The 21,366-nt window shown below is 41.9% G+C and overlaps 1 protein-coding gene across 1 annotated transcript in view; it reads left to right on the top strand.

Moving 5' to 3' along the window:
- Positions 1-21,366, top strand: part of LOC140714255 (wings apart-like protein homolog) — a 182,146-nt gene that overhangs the window by 70,763 nt on the left and 90,017 nt on the right. Inside the window, exon 4 of the mRNA XM_073025311.1 lies at positions 11,582-11,700. Coding sequence (XP_072881412.1) covers positions 11,582-11,700 — 119 coding nt within the window. The remainder of the gene's footprint in view (positions 1-11,581; positions 11,701-21,366) is intronic.

A 21,366-nucleotide genomic window follows, 5' to 3' on the forward strand; every position in this document is an offset into this window, starting at 1 on the left:
TACTGCATTTTGTGCTCCTGAAAAGGCCTTCATTACATTGGCAAGGGAAGTGCAGACTAAGCAACAAATTAGCAGAGCGCTTTTGTCCTGTTCGCAGTGGCCATCCAAGCTTACCACTGTGTGCTATTTCAGTTTCCCTTCACTGCAAGGTGAGGGTTAACGGAAACTAGAGCAACTGCTCCTTTTTCAGCCCAATGGCTGTGAACATTAATTTTCCAATTTCAAGTAACCCACATCTCCAGTTTTTCTCCCCAATCTCTCTCTTCCCCACCTCTACCCTTGGGGACTGAAGATAGCCCTCTCTTATGTCCCACTCTCTAGCCCCTATCACCCCGTTTTTGTACTACCCACATATTTGACCACTGATTCCCATCCCCATTTCAATTTGGGACTGTCTACCCTTCACTTCTTCCCTATTGGTTCATATTATCACTTTCCTTATCAGATTCCTGTTTATTACTCTCCTAGCTGTTTCTACCTTTACCTTCACCCCGCCTTCCCTACCTAGCTCCATCTGCCTTAGTCTGCATCTACTTATCATTCCACTTGCCTCTTTCTGCCATCTTCACCCCCTCCCCTTCTGCCTGGCTCAATCCTTCATTCTTCACCCCTCCCTGCTCTATCAATCACTTCTGGCCCCTGTCTCACCTCTCTTGCTCCCGGCTCCCCCCCCCCCCCCCCCCTCCAGTTTCTACTGGCTATCTCCCCTCTCCACTCTTAGTTCTGATGTGGGTTTTCAATTCAAAACATCAAATTATTTCCTTCTATGTTTGCTATTCAGCTGGCTGAGTTCTCCCAGCAGATTATTGCTTCAGATTCCCACATCTGCCGTCTCTTATATCTATAATAAAAACATGAAACTTGATTTTCACAGACTCAATTGTTTCAGATTTTGTTATTCCTATAGATAACTCATGCTGAAGAGTAGTTTAACAAATTTTCCAGTGAGTTTAAAGGGAGTGGGAAATTGAACCCTGTTGAGTTTCAGCTTGTACAGACTAGCTGAAAAATATATACACTCAGTACCCCAAATCCAGCCACATTCCCATTTCCAGCCTGTACTTTGAACTTCCACTGTTCCCGACCCTGTCTCTGGCCCATATTCTGGATTCCCAGATCCAGGACTAATGTGTGAGCTGGATGCTGAACTGTCAAGTTCTACAGACGGTTCGCTTTCAGATTAGCTGAGCTTTGGTGAATTCGAAATTCTGATGCAATAATTACTTGACAAATGTTCATTATAGGGAAATTAGAGCAGTACAAAGCACAAAGGAAAATAATTAGCCTAGTTGCTGTAAAGTTTGCCTCATGTGAAATTATATCCATGAAACTAATTAGTACTGAAATTATAGTCAAATAGTAAGGTTTTTTTGCTTGTGATGTCACACTGTGAACTTTTACAATGTTTTGATCCATCCAGCAACATGTGCATCTGAAACCAGCTGTTGTGTGATATTGAAAAACATATTTGGGCTCCAGAGCTGCTTCAAAAATTCTTAACCCAAGTCTGCTGAGTAATGTTTAAATTAGCCTTGATTAATTGTGTAATTAAGTTATCTGCAGTTTTAGTTGCACTGTTAGACAAAAAATGTGCACTGTTGGTGGTATGGTGGTTCAGGAAGGGGAGCTGCTGTCCCAATACTGGATTTGGTCTTGTGCTAGGTGGGTAGTTTAATTGGTCATGGTAGATTGCCCCTATTGCTTTGGTGAATGATCTTTTGTTTGGGGTTGTTGAGAATTTTTTTAAAAATTTAAAAAATAGGATGTGAATGGGTGGTTGATGGTTTGCAGAGTTGAGGTGGATCAAAGGTCTCAATTTAGTATAATATGCTTTCATGACTTATTCTAATACAATGACAATAGACAATAGGTGCAGGAGTAGGCCATTCAGCCCTTTGAGCCACCACCGCCATTCAGTGTGATCATGGCTGATCATCCACAATCAGTACCCCGTTCCTGCCTTCTCCCCATATCCCTTGACTCCGCTATCTTTAAGAGCTCTATCTAACTCTTCCTTGAAAGCATCCAGAGAATTGGCCTCCACTGCCTTCTGAGGCAGAGTATTACATAGATCCACAACTCTCTGGGTGAAAAAGTTTTTCCTGAACTCCATTCTAAATGATAATATGGGTATGATAATATAGGCTGTCCTATGATAATTGGGTATGCTTGAGATTTTGGTAGAGCAGATTTTGAGTTAGTTTCAATGTTATTTCCATGATTATCACAATATACTTTCAATTTTTTTTTGATTAGCTGTTATGCATAATTAGAAATTTTCCAGTGAGCCAAGCAGAAGTACATGAGTCGTGGTTCAAGTGAGCCAGTAGCCAAACCACTGGGATTTCTGAGCAGCTATAAAGCGGATTGAGTTGTACTGTACCAGTGTTTTTGGTTCTTAGGAGAAAATTTTATCTTGATGAGCTCTAAAGATTATGTTTAACTCCCACATCTGGCTTGCTCACTACCTAAAGCCTCAATTTGATCCCATATCACATGCGCTCCCAGTATTCTCCAATTCTGCTGTTTGGCATCTCCACTTTCCCTTATCCACCACTATTTGTTGGATGTATTTATGAATCCTTAAACAATAGATTGTTTTAAAAATTCTACTAGTGACCCAGAGAGAAAAGCAGTTATGTTTGCTTGCCCTTTTACTTCCAAGTGTTGATCACATGAAGGGAGAAGAGTGGTAATGAGGGGTGGGGAAGTGTGAGTGATGGGATAAGCAAGGGAGAAGTGGGAAGGAACATGTTGGAGGAGGATTGGGGTTGGAGCAAGCAAAACAGTCCAAGTAAGTTTATACCTCTCCCTTTGGAAAAATGCACAATCTCTCAGACTAAGCATGTTAATCATATAAATTTGGCTGGTTTATGTCTGTTACGTCTCCCTGTTGTTCATTTTCCAGTTATTCTGAGTAACTGTAAATTCCACCTTTGGCCAAAGGTAATGTAGGCTTTCAAGCTGTGCAAGCATATTTGGTACAGAGAAGAGTTCAGATTGACAAAATCCAACCGTTTCCAAACATTTGGAGCATTGTTCAAAAAAAATCACTCAGAACATTTAATGCATCAAATGGCCAAACTGGGTAAATTCTCTCTTTTAATGTGCCCATAGAATCTTTTAAACACTCCAATTTATTTCATTTAAGAGGACCTTTTATACAGGATTAATTTTAATAAAGCTGCAGTGTAAAACATGTTATTGAATAAAATTTGCTCAGTAAATGGATGTATAATCATATTCATTCACTGTTGTGAAAGCATACACAAATTGCAGTGTCAATGAGGCCTTAATTTGCATTTGTGCACATCTCATCAAATTGCTCATGCTCGTTGTACTGTCAATGAGCAAGACGAGTGATGCTCTGATTAACAAAGTACGACTGCTGAGCATGTCAGTACGTTTAGCTACTGGACCCCATGGGGAGTTTGGTGTTGTGAAACCCTGTATTGCCATGATTCTGAATCTCAGCTCAGATCCTCCTGATAGAAAACTGATCATCTCCCAATGACATTTTAGTGTAAAGATTGAGGGGGCAAAGTAAGTTAATTTTGGAAAAAAAATTAAGAGGTTTTAAAAAACTATTGAATAGTGTTTTCCCCACTTGCCAAGTTTTGTTTGATATATGATTAAAGGGGTTTTTGAAATCGGCCTGTTAATTGCACTCTGAGACTGACACTCAACTGCAGCTGAGATCATGTGCCATTGGAGTGTAAAAAGTCAACAGGATAAGTTGTGCGTGGTATAACTGTGAGTAAAGCTGATGTATCATAGCTCCAGTGATCATGGGTTCCATCTGTGGAGTTTGTGCATCCTCCCTGTGCCTGCAGATTTTCCCCCAGCTGCTCTAATTTCCTTTTCTGTACCAAGTCATATTTCAGTGCTGATTGGCGACTGTAAGTTATACCTAATGTAGGTGGGTAGCAAAAAGTTGCATGGGAGGGTATTGGGCATTTCTGAAAGAACAGAAAAAATGGATATGGGGAATGGACTTGAGATTCAGAACCAGCATAGGCCAAACAGGCCTATGATGTAGAACTGTAAAATAAATAAACAAGGTTACTGCAAGGCTCTGATGTGAGCTAGCAGGATCTTTTGAGTTTAATTTTCAGCAAATCATATCAGATATGACTTGGCATTTTTAAGTTCAGTAGACATGGGTGCTCGGTGTAAAGAACACAAGTGGTTTAAAAAAAATTGATTCCATTTACAGTTAACCCTGATTGACTTCAGTGAACTGATTCAAGGTAGGGCTTATAGTATTTTTCAAGAAGATGCCTTGGTACTTTATACTTGCTTATCCGCAAGGCACATCTTTCATGGCTTGTCACTTAAAACTTCTCAATGTAGAACTTCAGGTTATGGAGTCAGAGTTATACAACATGGGAGCAGGGCCCTTCTTCCCATCTCATTCATCCAGGGAGGCTTCCTTGACTAGTCACACCTGCTTGCATTCTTCCAATGTTCATCTAAACTTTTCTCATTCATGAACCTGTCCAAATATCTTTTAAACTGTATAACTGTACCTACCTGTATCACTTTCCCTAGCAGTTCATTTTATATACCTACTGTCCTCTAACTTGTCCCTCGAGCTCTCTTTATATCTTTCCCCTCTCTCCTTAAACTGATTTGCTCCAGATTTAGATTCCTCCACCCTGGGGGAAAAGACTGACTACATCTTATCTATGCCCCTCATTGTATAAAATTCTATAAGGTCACCCTCCACTACCATCTGAATCAGGATCAGGTTTAATATCACTGCCATATGTAGTGAAGTGTGTTTTGTGGCAATAGAACAATGTAGTACATAATTAATAAAACCTATTAATTACGATAAGAAAATATATTAAAATTAAATTACGTAGTCCAAGAAGAGTAGAAAAAAATAGTGGGGTTGTGTACATGGGTTCACTGTTCATTCAGAAATCCGATTTCAGAGGGGAAGAAGCTGTTCCTAAAACATTGATAGTGTGTCTTCAGGCTCCTGTGGCACCATCTTGATGGTAGCAATGAGAAGGAGGCATGTCCTGGGTGATGGGGGTCCATAATGATGATGCAGCCCTTTTTTTTGAGGCAACACCTTTTGCCTTCACTGCTGAGGTGGCTAGTGTCCATGATGAAATGGCTGAGTTTGGTAGCTTTTTCTGATCTTGTGCAGTGGCCCCTCCATAACAGACAGTCTTCCGACTTCTTCCAAGCCAATCTTGCATCAGAGTGGCTGCTCACCCTGGAGCCCATGTGATTTCACCTTCTGGACCAGCCTACCATGTTGGACCATGTCAGTAGCTTCACTAAAGTTGTTGCAAATGCCTGCTGCCCTGCCGTCAATCCTAATAAACCTAATTCTGTCTCCTGTCGTTTGTTTCTTCAAAAAAACATTCAAATTTGTGGGATACTACTCCCAACATAAAACCATGCTGAGGACCCCTAATCAGTCCTTGTGTTTTCAAATGCAGATGGTTCTATCTCTCAATCCCCTCTGGTAACTTAAACAGCACTGATTTCAAGCTAACCAGTCTGTAGTTCCCTGGTTTGTCCTTGCAACTCTTAAGTAAAAGCACAGTACTTGTCAATGTTCAGTCTTCAGGTACATTGATGGCTATGAGAAAATGCAAAATTCTCCGCAGAGCCCTAGAAATGTTTTGTCTTGCTTCCCATAACATCATGGAGTAGATTTGATCTGGAGACTGTCCATATATGACTCTAGAATGCCAACACCATCAGCTTTGTTTTGGGCTTGCTCTATCCGTGCTCACGCCATCTTCGCGCCTCCTTAACAGTGATAGTTCCTTTTGTTCTTGCCTATCACCCCCATGAGCCACCACGTCCAACATATCACTCTCCACAACTTCTGCCATCTCCAAGTGGATCTTAACATCAAACATATTTATTCCCCCCCCCCCCCCACTCTCTGCAGGGATTGCTACCTCCCAAGATTCCCTTGTCCATTTGTCCTTCCCCACTAATCTCACTATTGGCACTTATCCTTGCAACCATTCACCTGGTATCACCAATCACCTTCTAACTAATCTTCTTCCCCACCCCTCCCCAACTTTCTAATTCTGGCAGCTTCTCCCTTCCTTTCCAGTCCCGAAGAAGGGTCTCAGCCTAAAACATCGACTTTGGTTCATATCCATAGATGCTTAATGACATGCTGAGTTCCTCCAGCAATTTGTGTGTGTTGCTTTGGATTTCCAACATCTGCAGAATTTCTCATGTACCTTTGTGGATATGTTTCAGAACATCTCATTTTCTTACCTGAATTCCTGAGTTTCCATGAGCTTCTCCATAGCTAATATTGACAAGAAGTCTTATAGGAGAGACATGATTAAACTGGAAAGAACGTAGGAAAATAAAGAGGACCTGAGTTATAGGTCTTTATTCCTTGGAATATAGGAAATTTGGAGGTGATTTTATAGAAATGTTTAAAGTTAAGAGGTATAGATAAGATGGTAACTCATTCTATTTGCAAGGGTAAATAAGCCCAAAAACTATAGGGCATAGACGCAAGGTGAGACATGAAAGAGACCTTGAGGGTAGTGAGTAGATGGAATAAGCTGCCAGTGAAGATAGTTCAGGCAGATATAGTAGATTGGCTTCAGTCACGTGAATGGAATCACACAGTGAAATCTGTTGGCTTTGTGTCAATGTCCAGCACAGTCCAAGATGTGCTGGGGCCAGCGCACAAGTGTGGCCATGCTTCCAGTTCCAACATAATGTGCCCACAACTTGCCCCTTGTATTTCTTTGGAATGTGGGAGGAAGCCAGAGCACCCGGAGGAAACCTACACAGTCATGGGGAGAAAGCACAAGCTCTTTACAGGCAGCAGAAGGAATTGAACCCTGATCTTATAGCTGCACTATAAAGGGTTACACTAAAGTGCTGCCCACTATGGTACCATGACAGCACCCCCCCCCCCCCCCATTAAAGTAGTATAATTTAAGAAGCTAGGTGTATGGCTAAAGTGATGCCCTGAACACAGCACAATAGGACCAGCTAGCTGGCACCATGTTAGTATGGACCTGTGAACTCGGGCCAAAGGTTTCATTGTGTATTGGTCTGAGTAAAAGTATTCATTTATGATCTGTTTCCTTACGCTGTTGACCTTTAATTAGATATTAGTCTGCTCTGTTCAGAAAATGAATTAATCAAGTGGAAAGTGCTCATTTAATTAGTCAATGGTTTTGCTACAATATATATTTTTTTAAAACATGGGTCATCTTGCACGATTCTAGCATATTAACAGGACAATGTATAAAGAAGATTTGTTGGGCTTGTACCATGCAGTGATTGTGATTCCTATCAAAAGGGAAACCTGCCCCATTAAGTGTGCATACATTCTCATTGCACATATGTCCACTTTTTTCCTGTACTGGTACATAATTGAATGTTTTTCTCATAATCTGGCCAGTGCTGGCATAGCCATGTTTATTGCTCATATATAGCTGCTAGGAGCTGCTGTAAGTTACTTCGATTCTTTCCTATTCAAAACAAATATACAGAAATGTTAGTTCAAAAAAATCGTAGTTGGCTTTGAGGAATAACACGTCCACCAGGAGTGCAGGAATAAAGGTAATGTTAACCTGATATTATTGGTCTTCCTTGCAATGTGTTACTGTCTTTAACTGTGCAACTTTTTTTTGCTTACTGTATTAATAGTTTGTCTTAAGCAAGAATAGAAATCCACAATTGGACCAAATTGCTTTCGGTGACTAATACTAGTATTTCCAAAGCCACCAAAAATGTCTATTTAAAGCTAGAAAACTTAAAAATGTGATGCTGTGGCGACCCACTTCCCAGTGCACTCGAACCGGCTCACAAAGCGGTGCGCGCCGGCATTGAGGCAGGTCCCAAAGAGGGCGCCAAGCCTGCTTCACCAGCAAGGGGAAAAGCCCACGCGTGGAACGGGACTGTGAATATGCACCCCCTACAGCATTCCTGCCCGAGGAGGGCGGGATCAGGAAGGCTTTAAAGCGAGGCCGCGAAGTTTGAATAAACCTCTTTTGTAACTGCAGCTCACCGACTCCATGTCGTTATTGCAGAGCTGCGTGTAGCACACCGCTACAATTGGTGACCCCAACGGCCCAAACGATATTTAGACCGGAGATGAACGATGCTGCATCTGTTCATGCAGTTTTGTTAAAACTGCCAAGCTTCTGGATGCTGCGACCTCACCTATGGTTCCAGCAAGCAGAAGCCCAATTCCACATTCGGCAGATAACCTCGGATGCCACACGTTACTACTACGTGGTGAGCTCCCTCGACCAGGAGACGGCCGCCCAGGTTGAGGAGTTCATACAGTCGCCCCCAGCAGACGGCAAGTACACAGAATTCAAAGCCTTGCTCATAAGGACTTTCGGACTCCCACGGCACGAGCGAGCTGCCTGCTTACTGCACCTGGATAGTTTGAGGGACAGGCCGCCGTCGGCTTTGATGAACGAGATGCTGTCCCTGGCCGGAGGTCACAAGCCCTGCCTCATGTTTGAGCAGGCGTTCCTGGAGCAGCTGCCCGAGGACATACGCCTGCTGGTGTCCAACGCGGATTTCAGCGACCCCCGGAAGGTGGTGGCCCGGGTGGACGTGCTGTGGAAAGCCAAGAAGGAGAGTGGGGCATCCGTCGCACAGATCACCAGGCCACGCTCCCAGCAGCAAACCAGACCAGGCCCGGCCGCGGGGCCCGCTAACCCCAGAGGCAGGGGTGAGGAGACCCAACGAACAATGATGCTTCTACCACCAGCGGTGGGGCGCAGAAGCCCGCTGCTGTAGCCCGCCCTGCAAAACTGTAAGTTCGTTTTTGTACGAAGGGGCGGACATCAGGCACCGCTTCAGCGGCCCTACGAGGGGCCGTTTACGGTGCTCAGAAACAACTGGTCCACATTCGTGCTGGACATTGGGGGGAAAGAGGAGGTTTTCACGGTGGACCGACTCAAACCGGCCCATGTGAACTTGGCGCAGCCGGTCGAGATTCAGTCACCGCGGTGCAGAGGCAGACCTCCCAAACAGAGTCCAAACCAGACTGTGGACATTGGGGGGTGTATCGCTGGTTCTGGGAGGGGGGGTTATGTGGTGACCCACTTCCTAGTGCACTCGAACCGACTCACAAAGCGGCGCGCGCCGGCATTGAGGCCGGTCCCAAAGAGGGCGCCAATCCTGCTTCACCAGCGAGGGGAAAAGCCCGCGCGTGGGATGGGACTGTGAATACGTGCCCCCTACAGCATTCCCTCCCGGGGAGGGCGGGATCAGGAAGGCTTTAAAGCGAGGCCGCGAAGTTTGAATAAACCTCTTTTGTAATTGCAGCTCACCGACTCCGTGTCGTTATTGCAGCGCTGCGTGTAGCACACCGCTACAATGCAAATTATTTATACGTTTTCTTAGTCTCCAGAGAGTGAGTGTTTCAATCAGAAGTTATACCATTAGGATTTCCTTCTGCTGTGCTTTGTAGCTGGTGGTGGCATTTTTAGTGATTATATGCAATGGCATGAAGTTCTTTGGACAGTGAGCTGAACTAAGTGCCAGTGATATCAGCTCTAGGCCATATAAAAACATAGAACATTATTTTGACCTGCTTTGAGCCCCATTTTAGAACAGGTTATTTTCCCTGTTGTTCTGGTCGACATTTACCCTTTAATACCCATAAAAACATGCTTTTTATCCCATTGTTAGAATTTGCAATGCTTAAACTGGCTGTTGCATTCCTTGTGACAGAGGATGCTTTGCAAGGATTTTGACTTCAGATGTTTTGAGCTTGTGAAAGGTGCCACAAATATGTAAGACTTCATTTTTAATGCAATCTGATGAATTTTTCCAACATTGAACTGAGATTCTCATAAAAATTGGAATAATTTTCTTTTGCAAATAATATTACCATACCCATTTGAAATGTGCAGAAGAAAAATTCTGATTATATAGGAGAACCCCATCATTTTCCATTTTTAATTCAATGGAAAATAAGTATAAGCACTTGATAAATAGCGAAAGAAAAAACTTTGTCTTTTGAATCATTGCAACATTCTCAGAAGTATTGTAAGACTATCTACAATGTGCTAAACTCACTTCCTGATTTTGTAACTTTAAGTTGAGGTGAGATGGAGAAGTTTGCCTTTTCACCCTTGACGGGTGGAAAGAGATAATTTCAAACAAGTGTTAAACCTTAATAGCACCAGTCATTGGATGTAGTAAGTTGAAAACAGAAGAGTTGACAACTTAGAGTTGATAACAGAAAGTGATCATGGTGGTTTCTTCATAGGGTGTTGGAGCAAGTTTTGGCCAGATTTGCTTTTCTCATCCATAAGTATTCTGTTTTAAATTAGATTATCCAAAATAATTGCCTGCTTTTTGTATTATCCACACAACAAATTAGAACATTTTACGGAAGGAAGCTATTCATTTGTTTTGTGTCAATTGTAAAGAATTAACAAGTTGAGTTTTACTTTCAACCATATGTCCAGTAGATCTCCAGGTTTTGGCTCTTTAGGTACATATCTAGTAACCTTCATCCAGTCCTTGATGACACCCTGGTCGATGCTGATGCCTGATTCCAAACATCAGTAATTAGAAAATCCATGGAGTTCAGAGCACTTTGACTTGCCACATTCGGTGTAATGTACTGTGACTTGATTTGATGTTGAGGACTCATAAACACTCTTTGCAACCCTGTATAAATCTCAATCATTGTCCATCGAAGCAGAACTGCAGTGAGATCTATAGCCACCTGCACTAGAACAGTTGCAGAAAGCTTCTGAACAGTGCACTGCTAGATCTACATGTGTCCCACTGAAGAAGAGAATGATGGTGCTCTTTCTAGAATGACATACTTCTGGCAGCTCATAGGCTTTATACTGTGAATGAAAGGGAAATCACTTTGATTCTAATGATGAAAACTTTAGTCCTAGTGGCTAGGCATCCAACCAGACTTGATAGCTTATCATGTAGTATGTTTCTGATTGACTCATAGGATGTCATTGGATATTACGATTTTTGACATTGGAGTAAATGCTAAGGCTTCTTATTTAAAAACACATTTTATTTTAACTGAAGTCATACAACTCCGGGGGCCTATTTGCACACAAGGACACTCAAATTGCAGTGCAGTCATGGCCAGGCAAATAATTTCTGTGTATTGATTTATGGGGCTGATATCGGTCAGCCAGCAGAGATCTCTCTCCTGCTCTTTATATAATTCTCTGGAATGTGCCCTAGATCATCAGGTAGAAATAAGGGATTTTATTAATCAGACTGCAGTGAATCTCTGCAAATCACTGACACCAGTTTGCCATTTGCATTGTAATCAAAAAAATCTAAATGAATCCCAGTTAAATTTCCTGTAAAATATCTAGGTAATGTTGCTCTTACTACAATCTTAATACTTTATTGAAGTAGAATTTAGTTTGAATTACCCTTTGAATCAAAAAAACTGTAGCTATGAAAGTCTACTGATCATAAACTACATGTATTGGAATATGGCCAGCGTTTTGCAGTGCTGACCCATAAAATTACCATATTATACCACTCGGATGATTAGAGTTTTATAAGTAGCCTTTCTGTTTCACATTGATTGTGGTAATCTGTACTCTTTCAGATCCTCTGGAGTTCAGTGATGAGTCAAATCCCAATTTCCCTGATGTTGGTAGGAAACAAATTAACAGACAGGAAAAAGCCAAGGAAAATACCAGGAAAATCTTCCATGGACCTAAGCGGGTAAGTATTGCAGGCTGCTGCAATGCTCAGTAGGTGTTTCGTTTGTGCTGTGCTTGGTGTTCTGCTTGGCTGAGCAAATATGTGCAATGGTTTAAGAAACACATGTTTCAGCCTCTGTTGCCAATCTTGAGCATGCAGGTAGTGTGGTGAGACCATTCTGCCCTCTGAGCAAGTCGTATGCTTGAATACGACAGTACCATTTCCAGCCTGACTACATGCCCTTCCCAAATTGGTAATGATTTCCTCTAAAGTTCAAGAACTTATTATCAGCCTTGAATCTACTGTCAAGCTGAGTCATTTTAGAGCATTTCAAATAATGACAGATATCAGAAACATAATACAAGAAATAGTGTCTCCTCATTGAGGTTTGAAGATGAATCTTTTGCCTTCATAGACTATATCTTCACGGTCTCACCACCGGTGCTGCACATCTTCAGTCTCTGCCTATATGCTGGGAGTAGCATACATTGGACTTGCCAAAGTGCCGGCACAGAATGGTGCGGTAAACATTCTTGATCAAGTAACAGCAATCAAATATGTTGGCTCCCCTGGTACCACAGGTGACATGATGATAGTTTGTTAGTCTTCAAGTTGGCTAGGTTGAAATCCCTTACAGGGCATCAGGGTACACTGTCTTGTGACTTGATCATGGTGCTCAGTTCCTCCAGTGTCAGCTTGATGTTTGCCACATGTAGAATGTACACCACTATCTGAATAACAGGGGAGTACTCCTTTGGCAAATAGAAGGGACGACTCTTGACTGCCTGATAATCCAGCCCGGGGAAGCAGGACAAAGACAGACCCGCCATGATATGGTGCTCATGAAGCAGACACCACTGCCTCTGCATGTACTTGATGTCCCTGTCCAGTCAGTGCAGTGGCGGGTGAAACCCTCTGGCTGGAATGCTGTGTCTGGTTGGCGAACCGTGTCTCTATGAAGAGTACACTATAGTTCTGAATGTCCCTCTGGCATCAGCATTTCTTTACCTTTCACCATTTAAATATTAACTTTGCTTTTTCTATTTGTCTTTCATACATGGATGAACTACATTTCACTCCATCTTGCCGACCTTGTAGCTTCTTTATATCCTGCTCTGCTCACGGCCTACCATCTTATTAGGCTTGTTCTTTTAAACAAATAGATAAATTCCACAGTTTGCCAATTAACCCTCAAGCCACCTGACATTCATAATTAATTTTATTGATAAAATGGTCATGACTCAACCATTAATCCTTGTGGTGACCCATTGGCTGTAGCATGCAAGCTTGAAATTATCCATTTCTGCCTCTTGAGTTCTATGCTGACCTATTTTTATAATTTCAGGAGCTAATTTTGTTCACCAGTTTTTTCAAACTACAAATACAATACGTCTAGCTTCTGTTATTTTCTGTCTATTGCACTCTTAACAAAACTTCAAAGTTCACAGTAAATTTATTCTCAAAGTATGCCAAATAATTTGTTGTATTGTAGAAATATACACTAATCAGTTTTCCTTTCATAATTGTTTACCCAGTCTTGTGTGCCCTGTAGTCATAATAAGGTTACTAATAATAGATTACTGTGCTTTCACTTGTCAGACTATTTGACAGTTCCTCATTTTCTAAATTCCTCCTTTCTTGAACAGGATGAAGTTTCCTACTTTGATTTCTATGTGGCCATTTTAAATGCTCACTGGCCACTTTATTAGGTATACCTTGTTAAAGCAGATATCTTACCAGCCAGTCACATGGCAGCAAGTCAGTGCATAAAAGTATGCAGGAATGGTCAAGTCGTCCGGTTGTTCAGACCAAACAGCAGAATGGGAAAGAGATGTGATCTAAGTGACTTTGACCATGGAATGATTGTTATTGTCAAATGACTGGTATGAGTATTTCAGGTAATTCTGATCTGGGATTTTCACAAAGAAGTCTCTGCGAGTTCGCTGAGACCAGAGTGAAAAAAATCCAGTGAGTCGGCATTTCTGTGAGCATAAACGCCTTGTTAATGACGGGTAGGAGGAGAAAGGCCAGACTGGTTCAAGCTGATAGGAAGGCAACAGCAACTCAAATAACCATGCGATACAACAGTGGTGTGCAGAAGAGCATCTCTGAATTCACAGCAAGTTTGCCCTTGAAATGGATGGGTTATAGCAGTAGAGGACCATGACAGGTTCCAGTCCTGTACCTAATAAATTGGCCGCTAAGCGTACATAGGGAATTCGTCAACTTATCTCAACATTTAAAAGTAACATGATGACTTACTATTTAGTATCAATGCTCTCCAGTTCTAAAGTTCATGTAATGGCACTTCACAGCAAGGAGTCTTCTGCCTCCTGGTAAGTAGGAGAGCCTGTTAAACAGCTCTGCACACAAGCTTCTGAGGTAGGTAGTCTTACAATATCACATGTCTGTTCCATGTCCAGCCTTCCAATCAATCAGTTACAGGTCATATTAGTTTTCGTACAGGAATCACTTGAACAACATGGGAGCATGTAGAAAGATAAGCCAGTAAGATTCACAACCCCCAGTGCAATTTCACTGTGCCTGTGAGGTTTTGCTAACATCCATGCCACAAACTCTTTTCTCTCACATACTAACTCAGACCAGTCAAATAGTGACCATATCCCTGTCCTGAGTCAGCAACTTGAATAAGTGATAAAAACTTGGATTGATGGAAACAGTTGCAATTTCCTGTGGCTGTTTGAAACCCTTAAACACTTTTCTCATCAATCCCCAGCTGGTGGAGCTGGTGCCTCCTCCTCTTCCACCCCCATGGCTCTGGTGCTGCTGCACAATGGGATCTGTACTGGAACATGAAGGAGCAGCAAAGATTAAGGGATCGGTGTCTCGAGTCCACTGTTGGTGACCTTTCTGAAATTGGCATCTAGATGGAGTGACAGGGAATAAACAGCTGTTGCTTTGGAGTCTGTTAAATCTTGGTGTTGATTTCAGATTTCTTCTGACTGCGACAGATTCAGCTCTGCGCTGCCTGAATGGAGGCCTCTGCGGTCCTGCCAAGAAACCTTGTGTTGCTATGTAAGCAAATCTACTTGCTGCTGTCAGAGGATTAGCCTTAATTCTCAAGGCAAGATCAGAGCCCCATGTATTCATTTGGTGTTTGTTTGGATGCAGTGAAACTTTTGTTAAACCTCCCCTGGCGAAGTGCCTTCAACGGAGGCCCATCTATGCTGTGGATTTATCAGGTTTTTAGCATTGGAAGGATGAGGAAGTGTGAAAGCTGAATCTTTATGGTAAGGGAATAATTACTGAAGTTGTGGTTGAGTAAGATATCTGTTCATGTCCAGACAAAAGTGTCCAAATAATAAAAAAAAGACTTGTTCACCACTGCCTTTCATGACAGGACCTGTAGCCCTCCTCAGTTTATCTTGCATGCCTTGAGTCACATATAGCTGTCAGATTGAACAAGGTTAGACCTTGTATACTATTGTCCCACATCTTATTTCATAAAGAGAGATATTATTATGGAGCACATTTGAACAAACTTTGTAACTGCTAGTTCCAAGTGAGAACGCAAGATTAATCACAAGCTGGATTTAGGCACTGGAAGCATCCTGTCAAGGCTGAGTTTTCTGCTCTGCCAAGAGGCTCTTCATTGATAAGTGCATAAAGTCCATTAGTAAATGGCTCTAGAGAGTTATAATATTAATTGCTGTTTGGGATGCGGGAACATTTTTGAAATTCATTAAGGATTGAGTGCCCTGCACAGTTGTTTTATGCTTTTATATAAGTGGCTATAGTTAATGGAACACTGCAGTGCCAAATGTTGAATCTCCCCCGAGCTGCAGGCAAATAGAATTCTAGAAGAGAACTATTCTGATATATTTTCTACTCTAGTAATCTCATTGTCCTGCTGCCATTGTGTGTTGCCCTCTGTGCCACATATACCAGGCACTTTTCTCAGGTCTGTGCTGTACCGGGTGGCGTGGTCATGGTTAGCGTAATGTTTTACAGCACCAGTGGCCCAGGTTCAGTTCCACTGCTATATGTAAGGAGTTTATACATTCTCTCCGTGACTGCATTGGTTTCCTTCAGGTGCTCCGGTTTGGCCCCAAATTCCAAAGATATACGGGTTAGGGTTAGTAAGTTTTGCGTGTGCTATGTTAGCACTGGAAGTGTGGTGACATTTGCGGTCTTATATAGAATTTCATATTATAGAATTTATGAAGAATAAATGGCCAATGTGCAAAAGACAAAAAATAAAACATAATGCAAATAATAAAAAAAGTCAATAAATAATTCTGCGTTGTAGAGTCCATAAGTGGGTTTATAAGTTGTGGAGTCAGTTTACTATTGAGGTGAGTAAAGTTATCCATGCTGGTTCAGGAGTTTGATGGATGTAAAGTGGTAACTCATGCCCTGCCTTAGCTGTTGAGCACCCTTCTAGGTTTTCAGTTTAGTCCGAATTGCCATTTCATTTGTGAGATGGCTTTCTGGAGATCTTAACAGGATCTTCTGTATTTTTCTGGATTGCCACCGATCTAGCCCTCAGCAGAGTGTGTATGTTTTGGTTCATTCAGGGCTTCTCGGTTTGTTTTGAGGCTGCCTGTAAGAAGACTAATCTCAAGGTTGTATGTAGTATACATACTTTGATAATAAATGTACTTTGAATAACTTCGGCAATTGGCTTTTTTGATGCATGTGGTTTAGCAAAAACTGTCCCATTTCCAACCAAAATATTTATTATCATAGGATATCTTTCAGCTGTGCATGCATCTTTTTGTTAATAACATTTGGAGGCATCTTTGTATGCAAATAGTTACTGTAGTCTTCAAAGTTTAAGAAAATTGGCAGGAGTTGCAAATGTTTCTATTCTTGCTCAGATGTTCAGGATATATGTGTGACTGACTAGCATTTCTGCAGAAATCCAGGTAAATGCAGGGGTTGTGACTTCTGGAACATAAGAGACTTAAATATATACCAGTATAAGAGACCATTTGGTTCTTGATTAAACAAAATCACTGCTGGCCATCTATTTCCCTCCCAAAGCCCTGCATCATGGTTTGCTCAGATGATTATACATTGTTAAGATCCAAACCTGACATGAACTTGGCAAGTGGTCAAATAAATTCAATTGCAGAATTTCCATTTTAACGCTTGTTCATTTTCCAATCTCCAGTCTACTGTCACAATGCTCATTGTTGAAACAATTATTCGTAACTTTGTGTATTAGTAAGTGCATTAAATATTTCGAGCTATTTGCAGAAGTTATTTTTCAGTGTAATATGGAAGTTAATTGGTTAATTTCCATACCATTCTTGCCTTTTGAGTTTAAGATAGAAGTTGGAATAAAATTTTAATACTGTTTCAAAGCAAAGAAATGTTAGGTCTGTAATAAAGATGTAATTGCAAAGCTTGCAAGATTTTTGAGCTGTGGACATGGCTGTCATATTTTAATGTCAGGCTAATTATTTCCCATTTCCATGTTGAAAGGAGAATTTTACATTGAAATGATCTGTATGTAAATAATGACTGTTCTAGTGCTACATGCATGTGTAAAGTTAATGGTTCACATCACCACAATGGTTACAATTAAGTCTCTGTGGTCTGCTTTAAGAGAAACCTGTCAGAAAATGTCTGCCAGTTTGTAATAAGGTTTGGTTGGAGTTAGTATCTTCATCCCGCTAGCTGGCCCTGACAGTGTGACAAATGGACATGTCAGTGCTGGAGCTTTAAGCCTATGACAGGGCAAAACCGGCTACATTTTCCTGTCAATTACCAGAACATCTCCCCTCCCCTGGCACTTTTGACTGTCACAGCTAATGGTGTTGCACTTGCATCTTGTAATGGGAAAGACACGAGTAAGGTAGCTCTACGGAGGTCCAGTTCCTGAGGCACAGTGTCCACCCTGCAGTAGTTTGCCATGGAATAATAATCAGTCAGATTTTACTTGGTTACAAAATAAGGGACAGGTCATTATAAGAGTTGTGTCGAATTTTTTTCTTTACAGAGGAATAGTGACCCTCTGCAATACTCTCTGCTGTGCAGATGTAGCTCATTAGAGGTATTTCAGGTAGAGCACCAAAGAATTGAGAGCTATAGAGAACTGCATGGAAAATGAGTTGGGGCCAGTTCAAAAAGGAGTTGGTCATAGCAAAAGAATAAGGTGAGCTACCGCAATAACTGTCACCCAGTCGCTCTGATATTTGCTGTGATGAACTACTTTGGGAGGTTGGTAATGACCAGTACTAACTCCAGCCTGAACAAGGAACTGGACCTGCTGCCACATCAGGTCTATAGTGGATATAATCTCACCAGCTCTCCACTTGGCATTGGAGCACAAAGATAGTGGTAAAACATGTCAGGCTACCATTAATTGATTACAACCGTCATCCACTCATTATAAATCATCAACTTCAAAACCTGGGCCTTTGTGCCTCCCTCTGCAACTGGATCCCCGAGTTAGCTGGAGACTGCAGATCAGTAATAACATTACATAGAACATAGAATAGTACAGCACAGTACAGGCCCTTCGGCCCACGATGTTGTACCGACCCGGAAACCCTGCCTCCCATATATCCCCCTACCTTAAATTCTTCCATATACCCGTCTGGTAGTTTGTTAAATTTCACTAGTGTATCTGCCTCCACCACAGACTCAGGCAGTGCATTCCACACACCAACCACTCTCTGAGTAAAAAAACCTTCCTCTAATATCCCCCCTTGAACTTCCCAACCCTTACATAAAAGTCATGTCCTCTTGTATTGAGCAGTGGTGCCCTGGGGGAGAGGCGCTGGCTGTCCACTCTATCTATTCCTCTTAATATCTTGTATATCTCTATCATGTCTCCTCTCATCCTCCTTCTCTCCAAAGAGTAAAGCCCTAGCTCCCTTAATCTCTGATCATAATGTGTACTCTCTAAACCAGGCAGCACCCTGGTAAACCTCCTCTGTAGTCTTTCCAATGCTTCCACATCCTTCCTATAGTGAAGCGACCAGAACTGGACACAGTACTCCAAGTGTGGCCTAACCAGAGTTTTATAGAGCTGCATCATTACCTTGCGATTCTTAAACTCTATCTCTCGACTTATGAAAGCTAACACTCCATAAACTTAACTACCCTATCTACCTGTGAGGCAACTTTCAGGGATCTGTAGACATGTACCCCCAGATCCCTCTGCTGCTCCACACTACCAAATATCCTGCCATTTACTTTGTACTCTGCCTTGGAGTTTGTCCTTCCAAAGTGTACCACCTCACACTTCTCCGGGTTGAACTCTATCTGCCACTTCTCAGCCCACTCCTGCATGCTATCAATGTCTCTCTGCAATCTTTGATAGTGCAATCTCTGCACTATCCAGAACACCATCAACCTTTGTGTCGTCTGCAAACTTGCCAATCATCACGGGTGCACCTCAGTGATGTGTGCTTAGCCCACTTCTCTGCCCCTTCTGCTCCCATATTGGTGGCAAGGCGCAGCTCAAACGCTATCTATAAATTTGCTGATGACCCTGTTGCTAGTAGAATCTAAGTTGGCAATGAGACAGCATATAGGAGTGAGATAGATTGGCTGGTTGAATGGCATCATAACATCAACCTTGAACTCAATGTCAGCAAGACCAAGGAATTGACTGTGGACTTCAGGGAGGAGACGTTGGGAGAACACACCTCGATCTTCATGGAGCAGTCAGCAGTGGAAAGTGTGAGCAGCTTTTAAGTTCTTGGATATCATCTTTCCAGAAAATCTATCCTGACTCCAACAAACTGATGCGATAACAAAGGCACACATTCTACAGATGTACTGTGATGAGCATTCTGACCGGTTGCATCACATCCTGGTATGGAGCCTCTACTGCAAAGGATCATAAGAGGCCGTTGAGCCACACGTCTGTGGACCCCTGCTATAGAGGGTTGCAGACTCAGACATTCTCATCACAGGGTCAATCTTTCCTGCCGTTGAGGGCATTTTAAAGAGGCATTGCTTCAGAAAAGCAGTATCTATCAATAATGGTCCTCACCATGCAGGACATATCCTCTTTATGTAACTACCATTGAGGTGGTGGTACGGGAGCCTGAAGGCTGACGATGTTTAAGAGCAGCTTCTTCCCCTCTACCTTTTAGATTATGTGCCTTTTTGAAATTTTTAAACTTGTAAATTGTATGTCTTGCATTTTATTCTTGCTGCAAACCAACAAATTTCAATGACATATGTTAGTGATATATTATCGGATTCTGGTTACTGGTCATCAGAACCTAAGCATGTCAAGTTCAGCTTTAAATTCAACTGCTTCACGCATTCAAACTTTCTCAAATGCGTTGCTCATTCCACTAGCACAAGATCACAAATGCAGCAGTGAAATAAATGGCTGGTGAAATTATTTTTAGCCTTGTTGATATAGGGGGTGTGGTCAGGATACAGGAAGAACTGTCTGTTTACTTCATCTAATTTGTGAGATCTTAAATATCCACCTAAACCAACCTTTCTAAAATAAAACATCCATCTTTGGTATGCCATCTGCAATATAGAGTCTGTAGTTTGGTACTGTCAAAATGAACTGTTTAAAATCATGGAGTAGAATATGACCCTGCAATTTTCTGAACTTCGAACAGAGTCAAGTCACCTAGTGTCAGATGTGATAAGGGGCTGGACAACTACATGTCTGTCTTTACCTCTGATATACATAGCAAGAACAATTGCTCTGAACACCACATCTTGCTGAAATGCTATTTTCCCTGCAGTTCCTGTTTAGGAATTGTCACCATTCCTGAAGGCATTTTGAAGGCATGCATTTGTGATGTAAAGCCATTGAATGTTTCCTGAAGGATTCCCCCAGTTAAACAGTGGCCACTTTATAAGATACAATTGTGCGCTTGTTCATTAATGCAACTATCTAATTAGCCAATCATGTGGTAGCAACTCAGTGCATAAAAGCATGCAGACATGTAGTTGTTCAGACCCAGCATCAGAATGGGGAAGAAATACGATCTAAGTGACTTTGGCAGTGGAATGATTGGTGTCAGATGGGGTATTGATGGGATCGAATATCTCAAAACTGCTGGTCACCTGGGATTTTCACACAATTCCTAGAGCAGAGGTTCGCAAGCTGGGGTCCATGGACCCCTTGCTTAATGGTATTGGTCCACAGCATAAAAAGGGCTGGGAACCCTTATTCTCGAGTTGACAGAAAATGTTGCGGAAAAACATCCAGTGAGTGATAATTCTGTGGGGGAAAACACCTTGTTAATGAGAGGGGTCAGAGGAGAATAGCTGCACTGGTTCGAGCTTACAGGAAGACAGCAGTAGCTCGGATAACCACACATTACAACAGTGGTGTGCAGATGAGCAGCTCTGAATGCGCAACACGTCGAGTAGATGGGCTGCAGCAGCAGGACACCACACCAGATTCCACTTCTGTACCTAATAAAGTGGTCATGAGTATAGATCATCGGTCATCATCCAAAATATCTTTCATTAAGAGGTCACCAAGTAAAACATATTTTACCGAATCCTTGTGTACCATATCCTCTGCGCCTCAAAAGAGAGGTACTCAAAACAAAAAGTACCTTGATAAACTCTTTCCATTGAGTGGGATGATCTGTAACCATGGGCAGTAGGTTTAAAATGATCGGTTTTATATATTTAAAAAAATGTAAAGTAACTTTTTTATGCACAAGTTGTGCTCAAGAATGCCTGGATTGAAAAAGCAGAAAAATACAATGAAAGTTTAAA

Source organism: Hemitrygon akajei, chromosome 21 (assembly GCF_048418815.1).
Source record: "Hemitrygon akajei chromosome 21, sHemAka1.3, whole genome shotgun sequence".
Taxonomy (NCBI): Eukaryota; Metazoa; Chordata; class Chondrichthyes; order Myliobatiformes; family Dasyatidae; genus Hemitrygon; species Hemitrygon akajei.